General features: G+C 44.3%; 1 protein-coding gene across 1 annotated transcript in view; it reads left to right on the top strand.

The window, feature by feature from the left end:
• LOC142257010 (sialic acid-binding Ig-like lectin 9) overlaps positions 1-4,313 on the top strand; it is a 22,797-nt gene extending 18,484 nt beyond the window's left edge. Inside the window, exons 9-10 of the mRNA XM_075329057.1 lie at positions 197-254; positions 2,849-4,313. Coding sequence (XP_075185172.1) covers positions 197-254; positions 2,849-2,956 — 166 coding nt within the window. The 3' untranslated portion in view covers positions 2,957-4,313. The remainder of the gene's footprint in view (positions 1-196; positions 255-2,848) is intronic.
• The last annotated feature ends 13,102 nt before the right edge of the window (positions 4,314-17,415 follow it).

Here is a 17,415-nt window from a genome sequence, read left to right as displayed (position 1 = left end):
CAACCTACTCTGAAGTGAACACTATCCGTCATCATGGATATTTATTGGTGGAGATACGTTTACCACCTTCTGATGGCCAAAGTCTGGAAATCCACAATGAAGACATCTACAATATCACAATGTGTAAGGACTTTAATCCTTGCTTTTTTCTGCCCAAATTTACTTAATGGAGCATGTTTTTATTTTAATGTTACAGTAATCAAATATATGAAAATAACAATGGAGGAGAAGAAAGAAATAGCTGTCGGGACAAGGTAACTAGAAATGGTGCAATTTTACCGCGACTGATTGCCATCCCAATCTCTAGCCAAAAGGCCACTTTACACACAGTGACATCGCTAGCGATGTCGCTGGTGAAAGCACCCACCCCTGTCGGTTGTGCGTCATGGGCAAATTGCTGCCCGTGCCGCACAACATCGTTTAGAACCCGTCACACTATATTTACCTGCCTAGCGACGTCGCTGTGGCCGGCGAACCGCCTCCTTTCTAAGGGGGAGGTTCATTCGGCGTCACAGCGGCATCACTAAGTGGCCGCCCAATAGAAGCGGAAGGGCGGAGATGAGCGGCTGGAACATCCCGCCCACCCTCTTTCCTTCATCATTGCCGGCGGCCGCAGGTACACGATGTTGTTCCTCGTTCCTGGGGTGTCACACGTAGCGATGTGTGCTGCCGCAGGAACGATGAACAACATCGTACCTGCAACAACAACGATTATTTGAGATTAGAACGACGTGTCAACGATCAACGATATGGTGAGTAATTTTGTTCGTTAGCGGTCGTTCGTGCATTTCACCCGCAACGACGTCGCTAACGAGGCCAGATGTGCGTCATGATTTCCGTGACCCCCAATGACATCTCGTTAGAGATGTCGTTGCGTTATAAAGCCCCCTTAAGGGGCCTCATACACAAAACATAGCTGTTGTCTGAACAATGGACATGTCAGATCCTTATCTCCTCCATGATCATCTGTCAAGTGAAAGTTCATGGGCTGAAAGTATCTGGGTTACGCCATTTTCTAACCCTATTAGGCCCTACATGGCCACAAAGATTTTATGCACCCTAGGGTTCGAGTGGTGACCCCGTTGCATGACGGCTAGCCCTGTTATACCCTCCTTTTTCCCTACTTATCCAATAACAGTCATCATTGAACAGGGGCACCACTCGAACCCTAGGGTGCATAAAATCTCCGTGGCCAGGTAGGGCCTAATAGGGTGAGAACAGAAGTAACCCAGATACTGTACCCCCTACTATTTTGTGGTTACCTAAATATTTTTATATATTTGTGTACCTAAGTATTGTGACTCCTAGAAGTATTTTAATAAAGATAAAGAAAAGGTATTTTTAGAGTATATTTTGTGGTGACATAGTCTTAAATGGATCCAATATCTACCCCTGTTAATTTGAGACCTTGATGTCATGCCTCGGATATCATCCAGCAGCCTCCTGTGCTATGGTTCATTTCCCTCTTCACTGAGCCTCAATCAAGTTCAGTTGCTGTCCTGGTTCTGAACACCTTGTCTGTACACTGTGTGTCCATTGACTTTCTGCCAACAAGTGCTCCCTATGATGTGGGTGTGCTTATTTAAAGCCTCCACGGGCCTCCATTCCTTGCTGGTGATATTTCTGAAGTGGACCATGCCTGTAACCACAGCCTGTTTGTTTTGTGTTTCTCCTTGCACAATATTACTTTTAGTTCACCTTATTTTACTCTGCACCTTTCCCTAGTTTCTTAAGGAGGTACGTAGAATCCTTCATGGCATCTTAGGAAGCAATTGGTCCAAATGGTCGTCTGGGCTATCCAGTTAGGGTTGTTTCAGTCTGTGCAGGAGTCTTTGGGGACTGCGCAGCCGGGACCTCCAGTCTGTACAAAAACCGGGTGGATCAGGTGTAGTAGTCTTAAATAAATCTTATTTTACATTATTTATCATGTGTGCCCTTAACGGGGTGGTTCACTAGTTAGTAATCAAGGCCACATCGATATTATGTTGAGAAACAAGGTTTCTCTCAAATACCATGTGTTGCTAATAATGCCTGTGAGTGGCGCTATTGTGCTCCGCTTATCCCCTTCGCGTTACCCCCTGAACTCTGGGACCTCTGATGTCTGATGTCTTGTCAACTTCCAATTGACTTGACGTCACCATGGCCGGCCCCAGTCTCCTTGAGTGACTGGGCTGTGAGCAACTCCACCCACAGCCCAGTGGCCGGCCATGGTGATGTCAGGTCAATAGAAAGTTGATGTGACACCACCGGACATCAGAGGTCATGGAGCCCAGGGGTCACGTGAAGGTATGCCTATGAATACTAACTAGTGGTCCACCTCTTTAAATGTGCATACAACTTGGTGCAAAAAGGTGAGGCAATAGAATTAGGGACCATCCACATTGGGTAAACCTTATGTATAGCAATAATATTGTATTGGCAACTATTTATCCCAGTGTGCCTAGTCATTGTGTTTTTATAATGTATTTGATGGTTTTTATTAGTACTTTGACCTCGAGCTTTTGGCTCTTTTGGTGGAAAAAGTTGGCCATCTTTGTCACTTTTGAGATAATTAACATCACTATCTTCCATCTTTGTACAAGTGTTAGTGATATAGAGTTAAAATGGGATGTCACTGTTAACACTATTGTGGATAATGGAGATTAAAATATTGATTGATTCGAGGAGCTAGAGGCCAGAAGAGGGCTTATGGAGACCTCTATGAAAAACATGTTTTGATGTTCCTCTAGATTGAAGAGAATGAAAAGAAGCTTATGGAACGCTGGGATAAAATTTTATCTTGTTAGCAGAAACATACTGTATTTACATGTTAGAACATTTTTTAAAATCATGAATATTTTTGTTTTAGGCGGAGATGACCGAAGACTCCATCGTCTACTCCTCGGTGGATTTGCACCCAACAAGTCATGTTCCAAGAAGCACTGAAGACACAGAGTATGCCCAGCTGAATATTTAGACAACCCATGCTAAAGATACTACCGATAGAAGAGAAACGTGTCCTCAAATGACCCTGAAGATTTCATGGCTGGTTCCTCAGGTCCAGAAGCTGCATCACAATTGGGTCAAAGATGGAATTTGGCCTAAATCATCCCAAAACCTTCAGAATTCTTCCTCTTCAGTCATTCAGATGTAGGTGACTTTGCATTTGGATCATTGTCTTGCTGGATGCCTGTATAAAAGTTCTGCTTCTCCTTGGAATTTTTTGGTTCAGTGAAAAATTTACGAGACCTTCAACAATAGGTTACTACCTATAACTTTGCCACCACCACCACCACCATGGTTGACCGATGGAATAATGGAGCCACTGAAGAACATTGTGTTTACTTTTGTCTATACATATTGGCAATTTTGTTATCCATGGAAGGAATAATCAAGGTTCAGTTCATATGGCTTGGTTAGGAATTCTTCTATATTCCCATTTTTCCCAGTCTGGAGTAATAAACATTGATTAGAGAAGAAGATATTTGAATGTTCTTCATTTGGTCTTCTGGAATACTCATGGACTTCTTCTAGAATGTTCCTGTGGAATGTTTTATGACTTCCTGTATAAGATGTTGCAGTTTTTTGATAGGTGGAAACCTCAAGCCGTCATTATGTCTTGCAAACGGCACTCACTCTCATTATGGAATATGAAGAGGTTGAAAAATCAATCGGTCTAGAAAGTAACCAATTCTAAAATATCACCAATAGTGATAAGCGAGCACTGCCATGCTCAGACGCGCGGTATTCGTAGCGAGCAGTTGGATGCTTGGATGGGCACACCTTGTGTACTGAGTATATTGGAAGTCAATGGAAAACTCAACTTTTCAAGAAGATCTTCTAAAAAAATATTTGGGCTCCTCGTTGATTTCCATTTTACTAAGCACACGAGTGATGCCCACTCGAGTACCCAACAGCTCGTTACGAGTACAGAACACCTGAGCATGGTAGTGCCCACTCATCACTAGTTACGAGTACTGAACACCTGAGCATGGTAGTGCCCGCTCATCACTAGTTACCAGTACTGAGCACCCGAGCATGGTAGTGCCCGCTCATCACTAGTTACCAGTACTGAGCACCTGAGCATGGTAGTGCCCACTCATCACTAGTTACCAGTACTGAGCACCTGAGCATGGTAGTGCCCACTCATCACTAGTTACCAGTACTGAGCACCCGAGCATGGTAGTGTCCAATCATCACTAGTTACCAGTACTGAGCACCTGAGCATGGTAGTGCCCACTCATCACTAGTTACCAGTACTGAGCACCTGAGCATGGTAGTGTCCAATCATCACTAGTTACCAGTACTAAGCACCTGAGCATGGTAGTGCCCACTCATCACTAGTTACCAGTACTGAGCACCTGAGCATGGTAGTGCCAGCTCATCACTAGTTACCAGTACTGAGCACCTGAGCATGGTAGTGTCCGCTCATCACTAGTTACGAGTACTGAGCACCCGAGCATGGTAGTGTCCAATCATCACTAGTTACCAGTACTGAGCACCTGAGCATGGTAGTGCCCACTCATCACTAGTTACCAGTACTGAGCACCCGAGCATGGTAGTGCCCGCTCATCACTAGTTACCAGTACTGAGCACCCGAGCATGGTAGTGTCCAATCATCACTAGTTACCAGTACTGAGCACCTGAGCATGGTAGTGTCCGCTCATCACTAGTTACGAGTACTAAGCACCTGAGCATGGTAGTGTCCAATCATCACTAGTTACCAGTACTGAGCACCTGAGCATGGTAGTGCCCACTCATCACTAGTTACCAGTACTGAGCACCCGAGCATGGTAGTGCCCGCTCATCACTAGTTACCAGTACTGAGCACCCGAGCATGGTAGTGCCCACTCATCACTAGTTACCAGTACTGAGCACCCGAGCATGGTAGTGCCCGCTCATCACTAGTTACCAGTACTGAGCACCTGAGCATGGTAGTGCCCGCTCATCACTAGTTACCAGTACCGATCACCCGAGTATGGTAGTGCTCGCTCATCACTAGTTACCAGTACTGAGCACCCGAGCATGGTAGTGCCCACTCATCACTAGTTACCAGTACCGATCACCCGAGCATGGTAGTGCTCGCTCATCACTAGTTACCAGTACTGAGCACCCGAGCATGGTAGTGCCCGCTCATCACTAGTTACCAGTACTGAGCACCTGAGCATGGTAGTGCCCGCTCATCACTTGTTACCAGTACTGAGCACCCGAGCATGGTAGTGCCCGCTCATCACTAGTTACCAGTACTGAGCACCTGAGCATGGTAATGCCCGCTCATCATTAGTTACCAGTACTGAGCACCCGAGCATGGTAGTGCCCACTCATCACTAGTTACCAGTACTGAGCACCCGAGCATGGTAGTGCCCGCTCATCACTAGTTACCAGTACTGAGCACCCGAGCATGGTAGTGCTCACTCATCACTAGTTACCAGTACTGAGCACCCGAGCATGGTAGTGCCCGCTCATCACTAGTTACCAGTACTGAGCACCCGAGCATGGTAGTGCTCACTCATGACTAGTTACGAGTACCGAACACCCGAGCATTGTAGTGCCTGCTCATCACTAGTCACCAGTACTGAGCACCCGAGCATGGTAGTGCCCGCTCATCACTAGTTACCAGTACTGAGCACCCGAGCATGGTAGTGCCCGCTCATCACTAGTTACCAGTACAGAGCACCCGAGCATGGTAGTACCCGCTCATCACTAGTTACCAGTACTGAGCACCCGAGCATGGTAGTGCTCACTCATGACTAGTTACGAGTACCGAACACCCGAGCATTGTAGTGCCTGCTCATCACTAGTCACCAACCATTCCGATACCTTCTTAGACAATAAAATGTCTTCTTCGAACAACTTTATAGTAAATTATTTACAGTTATGCTAAGGTTTAATCCATAGTGATTTGGTTCGTTCTTTGAAAATATAAATAAAGTGGTAATTACTTTTTCTCATCATAAATATAGGAGTTGGAGAAATTTCATCCTCAATCTAAAATGAAACAATGCTTGGAATTTCAAAACCTATTGCATAGTTTTCCAGTTTACATTTCTAAAAAAAAATAATAATACATTTTGAAAACAATTTTGATGAAAAAAAATTGCAGCTGTTTTGTTGATTCAATTAGTCTGCAGAATTTTTTGTATATATATATACATATACATACATGGTCACAGGCTACAAACAAACCCTGTGTAGTCTGATCAATCAATCGTTCCTTCCATTTCGCCATTTCCTTTATCCTGGAGGCTCACATGAAGAAATAAAAGTGCAAAATAATAAAAAAAAAAAATCACAAGCATTGATGAGACAATTGTCTTTGAACCTGATTTCTTCTGATGGTCAGCTTGTATGATGACTTTTATCTGATATATAAAGCTGAGTGTATGTGTGTATGTATGTCCACTAAAGGAATAAGCACTGTCACATTTACAATCACCAAATTTTGCACAGACGCCCCATGTGACTCAGGGAACGTCATAGACTATGTTTTGATGGGAAAATTTAACCTCGCGCTTTACAGTTAATCTCCAAAAAACCTGCCTCCATTAAAGTGAATGGAGCTGCGAGCTACAGGCTATTAATAGCAGCTGTGATTGGTTGCTATAGGAACAAAGGACATTCATAGTATAAGAAACTCATGTGTGAGGTAATAAGATGTCGGTAGAGAAACAGAGACACACAGAGACATAGGCACAGACAGAGTAAGAGGCAGACAGGAAAAAAAGACAGATAGAGACAGACAGAGAGACAGGGAAAGAGAGAGAGAGAGAGACAATCAAAGAAACAGAGGCAGACAGACACAGATGACAGGCACAGACAGGGAAAGAGACAGACAGAGAAAGACAGGGAAAGAGACAGAGAGAGACAGACAGTCAAAGAGACAGATACAGACGGAAAAAGACAGGCACAGACAGACAGGTAAAGAGACAGACAGAGACAGACAGAGAAAGAAACAGAGAAAGACACAGAGACAGGGAAAGAGACAGAGACAGGCAAAGAGACATAAACAGGGAAAGAGACAGGGAAAGAGACAGACAAGGAAAGAGACAAGGAAAGAGATAGAGACAGATGGGGAAAGAGACAGATGGGGAAAGAGACGGACGGGGAAAGAGACGGACGGGGAAAGTGACGGACGGGGAAAGAGACGGACGGGGAAAGAGACGGACGGGAAAAGAGACTGACGGGGAAACAGACTGACAGACACAGAGATAAAAAGAGACTGATACAGAGACAGACACAGACAGAAATGGATAGAGACAGAGACAGAAATGGATAGAAACAGACAGACAGGGAAAGAGACAGACAGTGAGACAGACAGAGACAGGAACACAGAGATGGACAGAAAGAGACAGACAGACAGGAAGAGACAGACAGAGTCAGACAGAGACATTCACTATCATGGGCAACACCCGGGTACTACAGCTAGTATATAAACATTTATAGAACTGTGATTGATCTTTTCTCTTTCAATAAACATGTTTTTCATTAGGGATATATTTTTGGATTACCGATGTATTGACTGATTAGTCTTTGGCTCTGTTCACATCTGTAAGCAAAAGGATAAAGTGATGATTCTAAAAACTGTCCGAAAAAAGCCGACGACTTACAGTAGGGTGTATCAGGACTGAATTGTAGACCTCACTGCTTCAGCGTACATTTGTCAGTGAAGACACTCTGTGCATAGTAGAATCACACTATTTATGTGTATATTAAAGTATTATGTATAGGAAATCCTTCACTTCTTACACGGCCCCTGGGAAGAATCCGATTCCTGCATTATTCTTTGTCTCATTGTTCATTTCTCTGTTGTCTGCAAATATCACAAAAATAGATTGCAACATACCGGACGAGCAACAGAGAGCGCACGACAATGATGTAGACAATTAGCCGTACCCTCAAATGACATCTGTATGACTTATTTATGAAACATATAAGTGATCACACAACATAGTTCATCATGATGTTACTGTTTCAACATACAGCAAAGGCAATCCTAATATGAAGTCACAGTGTACATACAGTGCCTACAAGTAGTATTCAACCTCCTGCAGATTTAGCAGGTTTACACATTCGGAATTAACTTGGCATTGTGACATTTGGACTGTAGATCAGCCTGGAAGTGTGAAATGAAGCAAAAAAGAATGTTATTTCTTTTTTTATTTTTTTTTTAAATTGTGAAAAGTTTATACAGAGGGTCATTTATTATTCAACCCCTCAAACCACAAGAATTCTGTTTGGTTCCCCTAAAGTATTAAGAAGTATTTCAGGCACAAAGAACAATGAGCTTCACATGTTTGGATTAATTATCTCTTTTTCCAGCCTTTTCTGACTAATTAAGACCCTCCCCAAACTTGTGAACAGCACTCATACTTGGTCAACATGGGAAAGACAAAGGAGCGTTCCAAGGCCATCAGAGACAAGATCGTGGAGGGTCACAAGGCTAGCAAGGGGTACAAAACCCTTTCCAAGGAGTTGGGCCTACCTGTCTCCACTGTTGGGAGCATCATCCGGAAGGCTTATGGAACTACTGTTAGCCTTCCACGGCCTGGACAGCCTTTGAAAGTTTCCACCCGTGCCGAGGCTAGGCTTGTCCGAAGAGTCAAGGCTAACCCAAGGACAACAAGGAAAGAGCTCCGGGAAGATCTCATGGCAGTGGGGACATTGGTTTCAGTCAATACCATAAGTAACGTACTCCACCGCAATGGTCTCCGTTCCAGATGAGCCCGTAAGGTACCTTTACTTTCAAAGCGTCATGTCAAGGCTCGTCTACAGTTTGCTCATGATCACTTGGAGGACTCTGAGACAGACTGGTTCAAGGTTCTCTGTTCTGATGAGACCAAGATCGAGATCTTTGGTGCCAACCACACACAGGACGTTTGGAGACTGGATAGCACTGCATACAACCCCAAGAATACCATCCCTACTGTCAAGCATGGTGGTGGCAGCATCATGCTGTTGGGCTGTTTCTCAGCCAAGGGGCCTGGCCATCTGGTCCGCATCCATGGGAAGATGGATAGCACGGCCTACCTGGAGATTTTGGCCAAGAACCTCCGCTCCTCCATCAAGGATCTTAAGATGGGTCGTCATTTCATCTTCCAACAAGACAACGACCCAAAGCACACAGCCAAGAAAACCAAGGCCTGGTTCAAGAGGGAAAAAATCAAGGTGTTGCAGTGGCCTAGTCAGTCTCCTGACCTTAACCCAATTGAAAACTTGTGGAAGGAGCTCAAGATTAAAGTCCACATGAGACACCCAAAGAACCTAGATAACTTGGAGAAGATCTGCATGGAGGAGTGGGCCAAGATAACTCCAGAGACCTGTGCCGGCCTGATCAGGTCTTATAAAAGACGATTATTAGCTGTAATTGCAAACAAGGGTTATTCCACAAAATATTAAACCTAGGGGTTGAATAATAATTGACCCACACTTTTATGTTGAAAATTTATTAAAATTTAACTGAGCAACATAACTTGTTGGTTTGTAAGATTTATGCATCTGTTAATAAATCCTGCTCTTGTTTGAAGTTTGCAGGCTCTAACTTATTTGCATCTTATCAAACCTGCTAAATCTGCAGGGGGTTGAAGACTACTTGTAGGCACTGTACATTACATTATAGTATTTTTTATTTTATATATATTTATATATATATATATATATATATATATATGTAATATTATTATTATTATTATTATTATTATTATTATTATTATTATTATTATTATTATTATTAATAATAATAATACAGTGAAGGAAATAAGTATTGAACAGGGACATCAAGCCATGGGGGGAGGAGAATTGGGGTGGAACAGCTTATTCCGCTTATGGCAGGGTCTAATAGACTTCAAAACAGGGTAGAAGTAGAGGGCAGCCTATTAGATTCCGCTTATGGCAGGGTCTAATAGACTTCAAAACAGGGCAGAAGTAGAGGGCAGCCTATTAGATTCCGCTTATGGCAGGGTCTAATAGACTTCAAAACAGGGCAAAAGTAGAGGTCATTGCTGACAATCTGGCAATCAATTTTGGGCTATTTGAACAAGCATCACGCTAAATGCATAGACTATGCAACATTGGCTACAAGTTCTAATGATTTGTTAAGAGGTTTCTATATTGATAAGAGTAATGTTTATTCGACATCAGTAGAGCGAGTATTTCTTCTATCTTCTCCTTCTCTGCACAGGTCATTAGGATGGTCACCTAAGGCTCTTTCTACCCTGGCGGGGATGGATCTGAGGAAGCCTTGTTGGAAATCCTGTCCCATAAAGACATAAATGATCGGATTGATGCAGCTGTTAAGGCAAGCCAGGCTGGAAATGACATCCCTTGCTGATTTTGTAAGTTTGCCTATTGACAAACACATGAAAAATCTGTAATTTTAAGGGTCAGTTAATTTTATCACTGAGAGATAGAATGTCCAAAATAAAATCCAGAAAATGACATTGTATAAATGATATAAATGTATTTGCATATTGCAGGGATAAATAAGTATTTGATCCCTCTGACAAACAAGACTTAATACTTAGTAGCCGTTCCCCTGTTGGCAGCGCAGCAGTCACACATTTTTATAGTTGATGATGAGGTTTGATGTCAGGAGGAATTTTAGTCCACTTCTCTTTGGAGATCATCTCTAAACCATTAAGGTTTTGAGGCTGTCGCTTGGGAACTCAGAGCTTCAGCACCTCCATATGTTTTCTATGGGATTATGGTCTGGGGACGGACTAGGCCTCTCCATGACCTTAATGTGCTTCTTTATGAGCCACTCTTTTGTTGCCTTTGCTGTATGTTTTGGGTCATTGTCGTGCTTGAAGATCTAGACATGACCCATTTTTAATGTCCTGGAGGAGGGAAGGAAGTTGTCACTCCGGATTGTACAGTACATGGCTCCATCCATTGTCCCATTGATGCTGTGAAGTAGTTCTATGCCCTTAGCAGAGAAACACCCCCAAAACATAATGTTTCACTTCCATGCTTGACAGTGGGGATGGTGTTCTTTGTGTCACAGGCAGCATTTCTCTTCCTCCAAACACAGTGAGTTGAGTTAATGCTAACGAGCTCAATTTTTGTCTTACCTGACCACAGCACATTCTCCCAATCACTCTCAGAATAATCCAGGTGTTCACTGGCAAACTTCAGACGGGCCGACTGCACATGAGTTTTCTTCAGATGGACTGGCTGCACATGGGCCTTCTTCAGATGAGCGGCTTCTCATGGGCCTTCTTCAGATGAGCTGGCTGCACATGAGCCTTATTCAGATGGGCCGGCTTCTCATGGGCCTTCTTCAGATGGGCTGGCTTCTCATGGGCCTTCTTCAGATGAGCTGGCTGCACATGAGCTTTATTCAGACGGGCCGGCTTCTCATGGGCCTTCTTCAGACGGGCCGGCTTCACATGGGCCTTCTTCAGACGGGCCGGCTGCTCATGGGCCTTCTTCAGACGTGCCGGCTGCACATGAGCCTTCTTCAAAAAGGCCGGCCACACATGGGCCTTCTTGAGCAGTGGGACTTTGTGGGCACTGCAGGATTTTATGCCATTACGGCGTAATGTGTTACCAATGGTTTTCTTGGTGACAGTGGTCCCAGCTGCCTTGAGATCACTAACAAGTTCCCGTGTGTAGTTTTAGGCTGATCTCTAACCTTCCTCATGATCCTGGAAACCCCACGAGGTCAGATTTTGCATGGAGCCCCAGATCAATGTCGATTGACACTCATTTTGTACTTCTTCCATTTTCTTACTATTGCACCAGTAGTCGTCTCCTTCTCACCCAGTGTCTTACTTATGGTTTTGTAGCCCATTCCAGCCTCGTGCAGGTCTATGGTCTTCTCCATTCCATCCTTGTGCAGGTCTATGATCTTGTCCCAGACATCCTTAGAAAGCTCTTTGGTTGCCCATGTTGTAGATGTTAGAGTCTGACTGTCATGCTCCGCCCTGTGCCATCCCCAACCATGGACCCCGCTGGCAATGGGGACCAGGTGCGTCTTCGCAGTGTCACCAAGGCTGGAACAGCTTCTGTCCGTTCTGTACTTACCATTTCCAGTAAGCTGACACAACCCACACGCGCGCCCTATTCCCCTGCATCCACAGTAACATTGCAAAGTCCTGCATGCACTAAAGGGTGCTTTACACGCTGCAACATCGCTAGCAATTGCTAGCAATGTTGCGCGCGATAGCACCCGCCCCCGTTGTGTGTGCGATATTGTGTGATCGCTGCCGTAGCGAACATTATCGCTACGGCAGCGTCACACGCACATACCTGGTCAGCGACGTCATTCTGGCCGGCGATCCGCCTCCTTTCTAAGGGGGTGGGTCGTGCGGCATCATAGCGACATCACACGGCGGGTGGCCAATAGCAGAGGAGGGGTGGAGATGAGCGGGAAGTAACATCCCGCCCACCTCCTTCCTTCCGCATTGGCGGTGGACGCGGGTAAGGAGATGTTCGTCGCTCCTGCAGTGTCACACACAGCGATGTGTGCTGCTGCAGGAATGAGGAACAGCATCGCAAGTAAGCAGACAACGATATTTGGTGTTTGGACGACCTCTCCAAAACCAACGATTGTTGCCACTTTTGCGATCGTTTAAGGTCGCTTGTACATGTCACACGCTACGATGTCGCTAACGACGCCGGATGTGCTTCACAAACACCGTGACCCCGATGATAAACCGTTAGCGATGTTGCAGCGTGTAAAGTACCCTTAAGGATCATGTGATTTGTAACTCCTCCCCTCTCTCTGACATCATAGCAGGTCCTGTTAGTACAGAGCTGTTTTGAGTGCAATTCCCTTTTAGCCTATCGCTGACCATCTCTGTGTATATAAAGCACCCTCCCCTTATGGGAAGTGCTTGGGCAACATTTCCTATCCTTAGGTATGTTGTCAGTGTAGAGGTCACGCTGCGTACCTCTTCCAGGGCCTCTTACTAATATGTCATTTCCTATCCTTAGGTTTCCTCTTGTTTGCTGAGCCTCTGGAGCTGCTGCTTCTGTGTTGCCAAAGGGACCCGCAAGCTGTGCCTCCTTCTTGGTCTCCAGCTCCACTCATGGTTCCACGTCCACAGAACCTTGTTGTAGCAGCGGTGCCACATCCGGAGGAGCCACTTCCACTTCCTTCACATTTGCCGTGTCTTCGCACATTGCGCAGTGCCACTGTCGGGGTACACTAACCTGAGACTTTGCTCTTTTCTTGTGACGTGGTGAGTCGTAACCACTGTCTGGGAGATTGTGCATTTGAGCCCCCTGGGGTTGGGCCGGACAGCCCCTGTATAGGGGTTTGCTCTCGGTTGCTCCTCCTGGGGAGTCCGGTGCATGGTCCGGTGGAGCCTATCTCGGTCACCTTCGCACTCCTTTCCTGTTTAAGGATTGTCAATAAACCCAGTCTATTGCTCACCATCTACTCTCTCCCGTGTCCTGCTTGTGGTCAGCTGCTCCGCTCCGCTTCGTTCTAGTCGGTTCACACATCCACGCTCGCCGTGCTGCGGTGAGCGTTATACTGACTGATTAATGGAGTCTGTGGTCAGGAGTCTTTTATGCAGGTGACAATATAAGAGCCGTCTGTAATGCAGGTAACGAGGGGATTAGGAGCGTCTATAGGAGCCAGAACTCCTAATGGCTGGTAGAGGATCAAATACTTATTTCTTTCTGCAAAACGCAAATACATTTATATAAATTATACAATGTGATTTTCTGGATTTTATTTTGGATATTCTATCTCTCAGTATTAAAATTAACTGACCCTTAAAATTATAGACTGTTCATGTCTTTGTCAGTGGGAAAACTTACAACATTAGCAAGGGATCCAATACTTATTTCCCCACTGTATTTAGCCAGACCTTATTTGAAATTTTCCAATAAAAAAAACCCAAAAACAATAAAGAAAGGTCTAAAAAGAAGAAACACAATTTAAAGTTGTAAAGTTCTTACCCATTAAATTGTATCGATTTAATTGGGATTAAATAAACATTCCATTAGAATTCCGCGCCGGAGCAACACGAAACAAAAATAATCATTATCAAAGCTTCTTTTCCGAGGATATACATTAAAAAAGTAAAAACTTTAATTGCTTCCTGTATATCAGATAACATTTTCATCGCAGGAAGTTTTATAAAAAGTGGAAATGGAAACGCTCAATCTAAAGCCATACATTGTCATTTCTGCTTTTAAGACTTTAAAGAGTTTAGCAGGAAATGTGTAAATGGGGAATAATAAGAATCTTATCTGTTCTTGCTGATCCTTGTAGGAAACGCTGGAGGAAACATCATGTAGAATTGTCTGGACGGAAACTTACAAGGAGACATAGTCACATCCTTATCACGGTAGCACTAATTTCTACATTTCAAAAAGTAGGATTTAAGTGGTAAGGTTTCTCCTTGTGGAGAGTGACATGCCAGTATGAGGCGACTTAAACACTGCCTATGGCAAAGGCTCAGTAAAGGGTTGATATTGACTTTTAAGATTGCTACTTCGAATAGGTGGAACTACAGTTTAAGTCCCCTTCCTCTCTCAAGAGGCAATTTGTATATTTCCCAGAGGAGCATTGTGGCGTTTAAGTCTTCTCATATTGGCATGTCATTCTCTACAAGGAGAATCATTAGAGCTTAGATCCCTTTCAAAAAAAGGTATCACGTACGGAGTAGAAGATATCCCTATATAATGTGTGACAAATGAGATCAGACCAACAGACATCTGACGGAGTCACAAAAAACACCCCAAAATGGGGAAACAATATACAATGGAGGTCCCTGCCGCTAGGGAGGGGTAACCTCCTGCACTCACCTTAGCTTACTCCTGAGCTCCCTAGCATCCCTATACAGGTTCTTTCAACCCATCGGCGAGAAGGATACCTTGGACTCACCTTGTCTACTGAGTAGGCCGACGAGTATCCTAGACTCGCCACTAAACTAATAAATTCAGAGTGAAAAAAGAAAGAAGGGGAATAAACAGAAGGATAGAAAACACCAAATTTCACAGTAGAAGACGGACTCAATAGTAGCAGGTGGATGGGCACAGGGGAAAACCTCAGCAGCTCCTTCCACCAGGCTGGCCAGAGTAGAAATGATTCTAGTAGTAGGTGGATGGGCACAGGACAAAACCTCAACAGTTCCTTCCACCAGGCTGGCCAGAGTAAAAATGATTCTAATAGCAGGTGGATGGGTACAAAACAAAACCTCAGCAGTTCCATCCACCAGGCTGGCCAGAATAGAAATGATTCTAGTAGCATGTTGATGGGCACAGGATAAAACCTCAGCAGCTCCTTCCACCAGGCAGGCCAGAGTAGAAATTATTCTAGTAGCAGGTGGATGGGCACAGGAAAAATCCTCAGCAGCTCCTTCCACCAGGCTGGCCAGAGTAGAAGTGATTCTAGTAGCAGGTGGATGCTCACAGGACAAAACCTCAGCAGTTCCTTCCATCAGGCTGGTCAGAGTAGAAATGATTCTAGTAGCAGGTGGATGGGTACAAAACAAAATCTCAGCAGTTCCTTCCACCAGGCTGGCCAGAGTAGAAATGATTCTAGTAGCATGTAGATGGGCACAGGATAAAACCTCAGCAGCTCCTTCCACCAGGCTGGCCAAAGTAGAAATTATTGTAGTAGCAGACATATGAGCACAGGACAAACCTCAGCAGTTCCTTCCACTAGGCAGGCCAGAGTAGAAATTATTCTAGTAGCAGGTGGATGGGCACAGGAAAAATCCTCAGCAGCTCCTTCCACCAGGCTGGCCAGAGTAGAAGTGATTCTAGTAGCAGGTGGATGGGCACAGGACAAAACCTCAGCAGTTCCTTCCATCAGGCTGGTCAGAGTAGAAATGATTCTAGTAGCAGGTGGATGGGTACAGAACAAAACCTCAGCAGTTCCTTCCACCAAGCTGGCCAGAGTAAAAATGATTCTAGTAGCAGGTGGATGGGTACAAAACAAAACCTCAGCAGTTCCTTCCACCAGGCTGGCCAGAATAGAAATGATACTAGTAGCAGGTGGATGGGTACAAAACAAAACCTCAGCAGTTCCTTCCACCAGGCTGGCCAGAGTAGAAGTGATTCTAGTAGCAGGTGGATGGGCACAGGAAAAAACCTCAGCAGCTCCTTCCACCAGGCTGGCCAGAGTAGAAGTGATTCTAGTAGAAGGTGGATGGGCACAGGAAAAATCCTCAGCAGCTCCTTCCACCAGGCTAGCCAGAGTATAAATGATTCTAACAGCAGCAAGGACTGCTGGGAAGACTCCAGAATTTAACCTAAATGGTGTGGACCCAAAGCAGCAACAGCTGACCTACCCTGCTCAGAGCTGCTGGCAACAAAACTGAAATTAACCCATGAGACGCCCAAGGAGAGGAAACCTAATTTAAATAAGGAGTCAAGATGGAGATGGGAGGCTCCAGTCCTAAGGCGGTCGCTGGTCTGAAAACAGCAGGGAGACGAGCGTGACAACATGTAAGACAAGTAAAGTCCCTCTTCATAGTTGTTTCTATCGATGGTTACAGCACAGTTAAAAAAAGTGATGCAAGGTCTCAGCCATGTGTGTACAAAGTAAGAATTGCATATAAAATTTCACTAACAAAATTGGTGTAAATACAAAAAAATGAGCTGGAGTATCGCTCGGTATTAATGCAAAGTATAAGAGCATGTTCACACTAACCATTAAACTAACAAAACCTAAGCTAAAAATGAGCATATACCCTGCTGTGCATATACATAAATAATTAAATAACACATGGTACTTAGTAAACATTGTTGTTTTTTTTTTATCAAAAAAGCATAAAGCCAACCCACTGTCATGATGACTATGGGATAACAGAAACTGGGGCTTTTACACTGACCCACAAGCTAGAAAGCCCTAAACTATCCATAATCTCAGGGATACTCCTGATGGTGGAGAAGCCCGAGTCTCCATCCTGGCCCTGCTCCGGTCCTCAGATATCACCCCATGCTTGGAGGATCTGGACAAGAGTGAGTTGAATCCCACAGATATATAAATGGACAGAACTACATAAAAAATAAGAGATTAGGAGGAAAACAAGAGCAGGAAGGAAGCAACAAAACAACAGGGATTGCTCCACATCCACACCAAGCAAAAAGCAACACTTTCACAAGAAAGTCTGGGACACTAAAGCTCACAGACTAACACAGACTATACTATATTTTCAACAAGTGATGTTCAGACAGCATTGACTAATTGCTCAGCATAATGCAGCTGTGGTGCTCAGAACTATAGGCCGGTTCCTGGATCCATGGATAAGGCAAAAACGTTTTGCATCTGGCCTCCACAAATAATATATAAAAAATAAATAATAAATAAAAAAAAATCAGAATATTTTATATTTTCAACAAGTGAAGTTCAGACAACTCTGACTTATTGCTTAGTATAATGCAGCTGCGGTGCTGAGAACTAAAAGACGGTTCCTGGATTTATGTATAAGACAAAAAGTTTTATATCCGGCATCCACAAATAATATATAAGAA

This window comes from Anomaloglossus baeobatrachus, chromosome 11, assembly GCF_048569485.1.
Source record: "Anomaloglossus baeobatrachus isolate aAnoBae1 chromosome 11, aAnoBae1.hap1, whole genome shotgun sequence".
NCBI classification, from domain to species: Eukaryota; Metazoa; Chordata; class Amphibia; order Anura; family Aromobatidae; genus Anomaloglossus; species Anomaloglossus baeobatrachus.
This window is presented reverse-complemented; position numbering and strand designations above follow the sequence as displayed.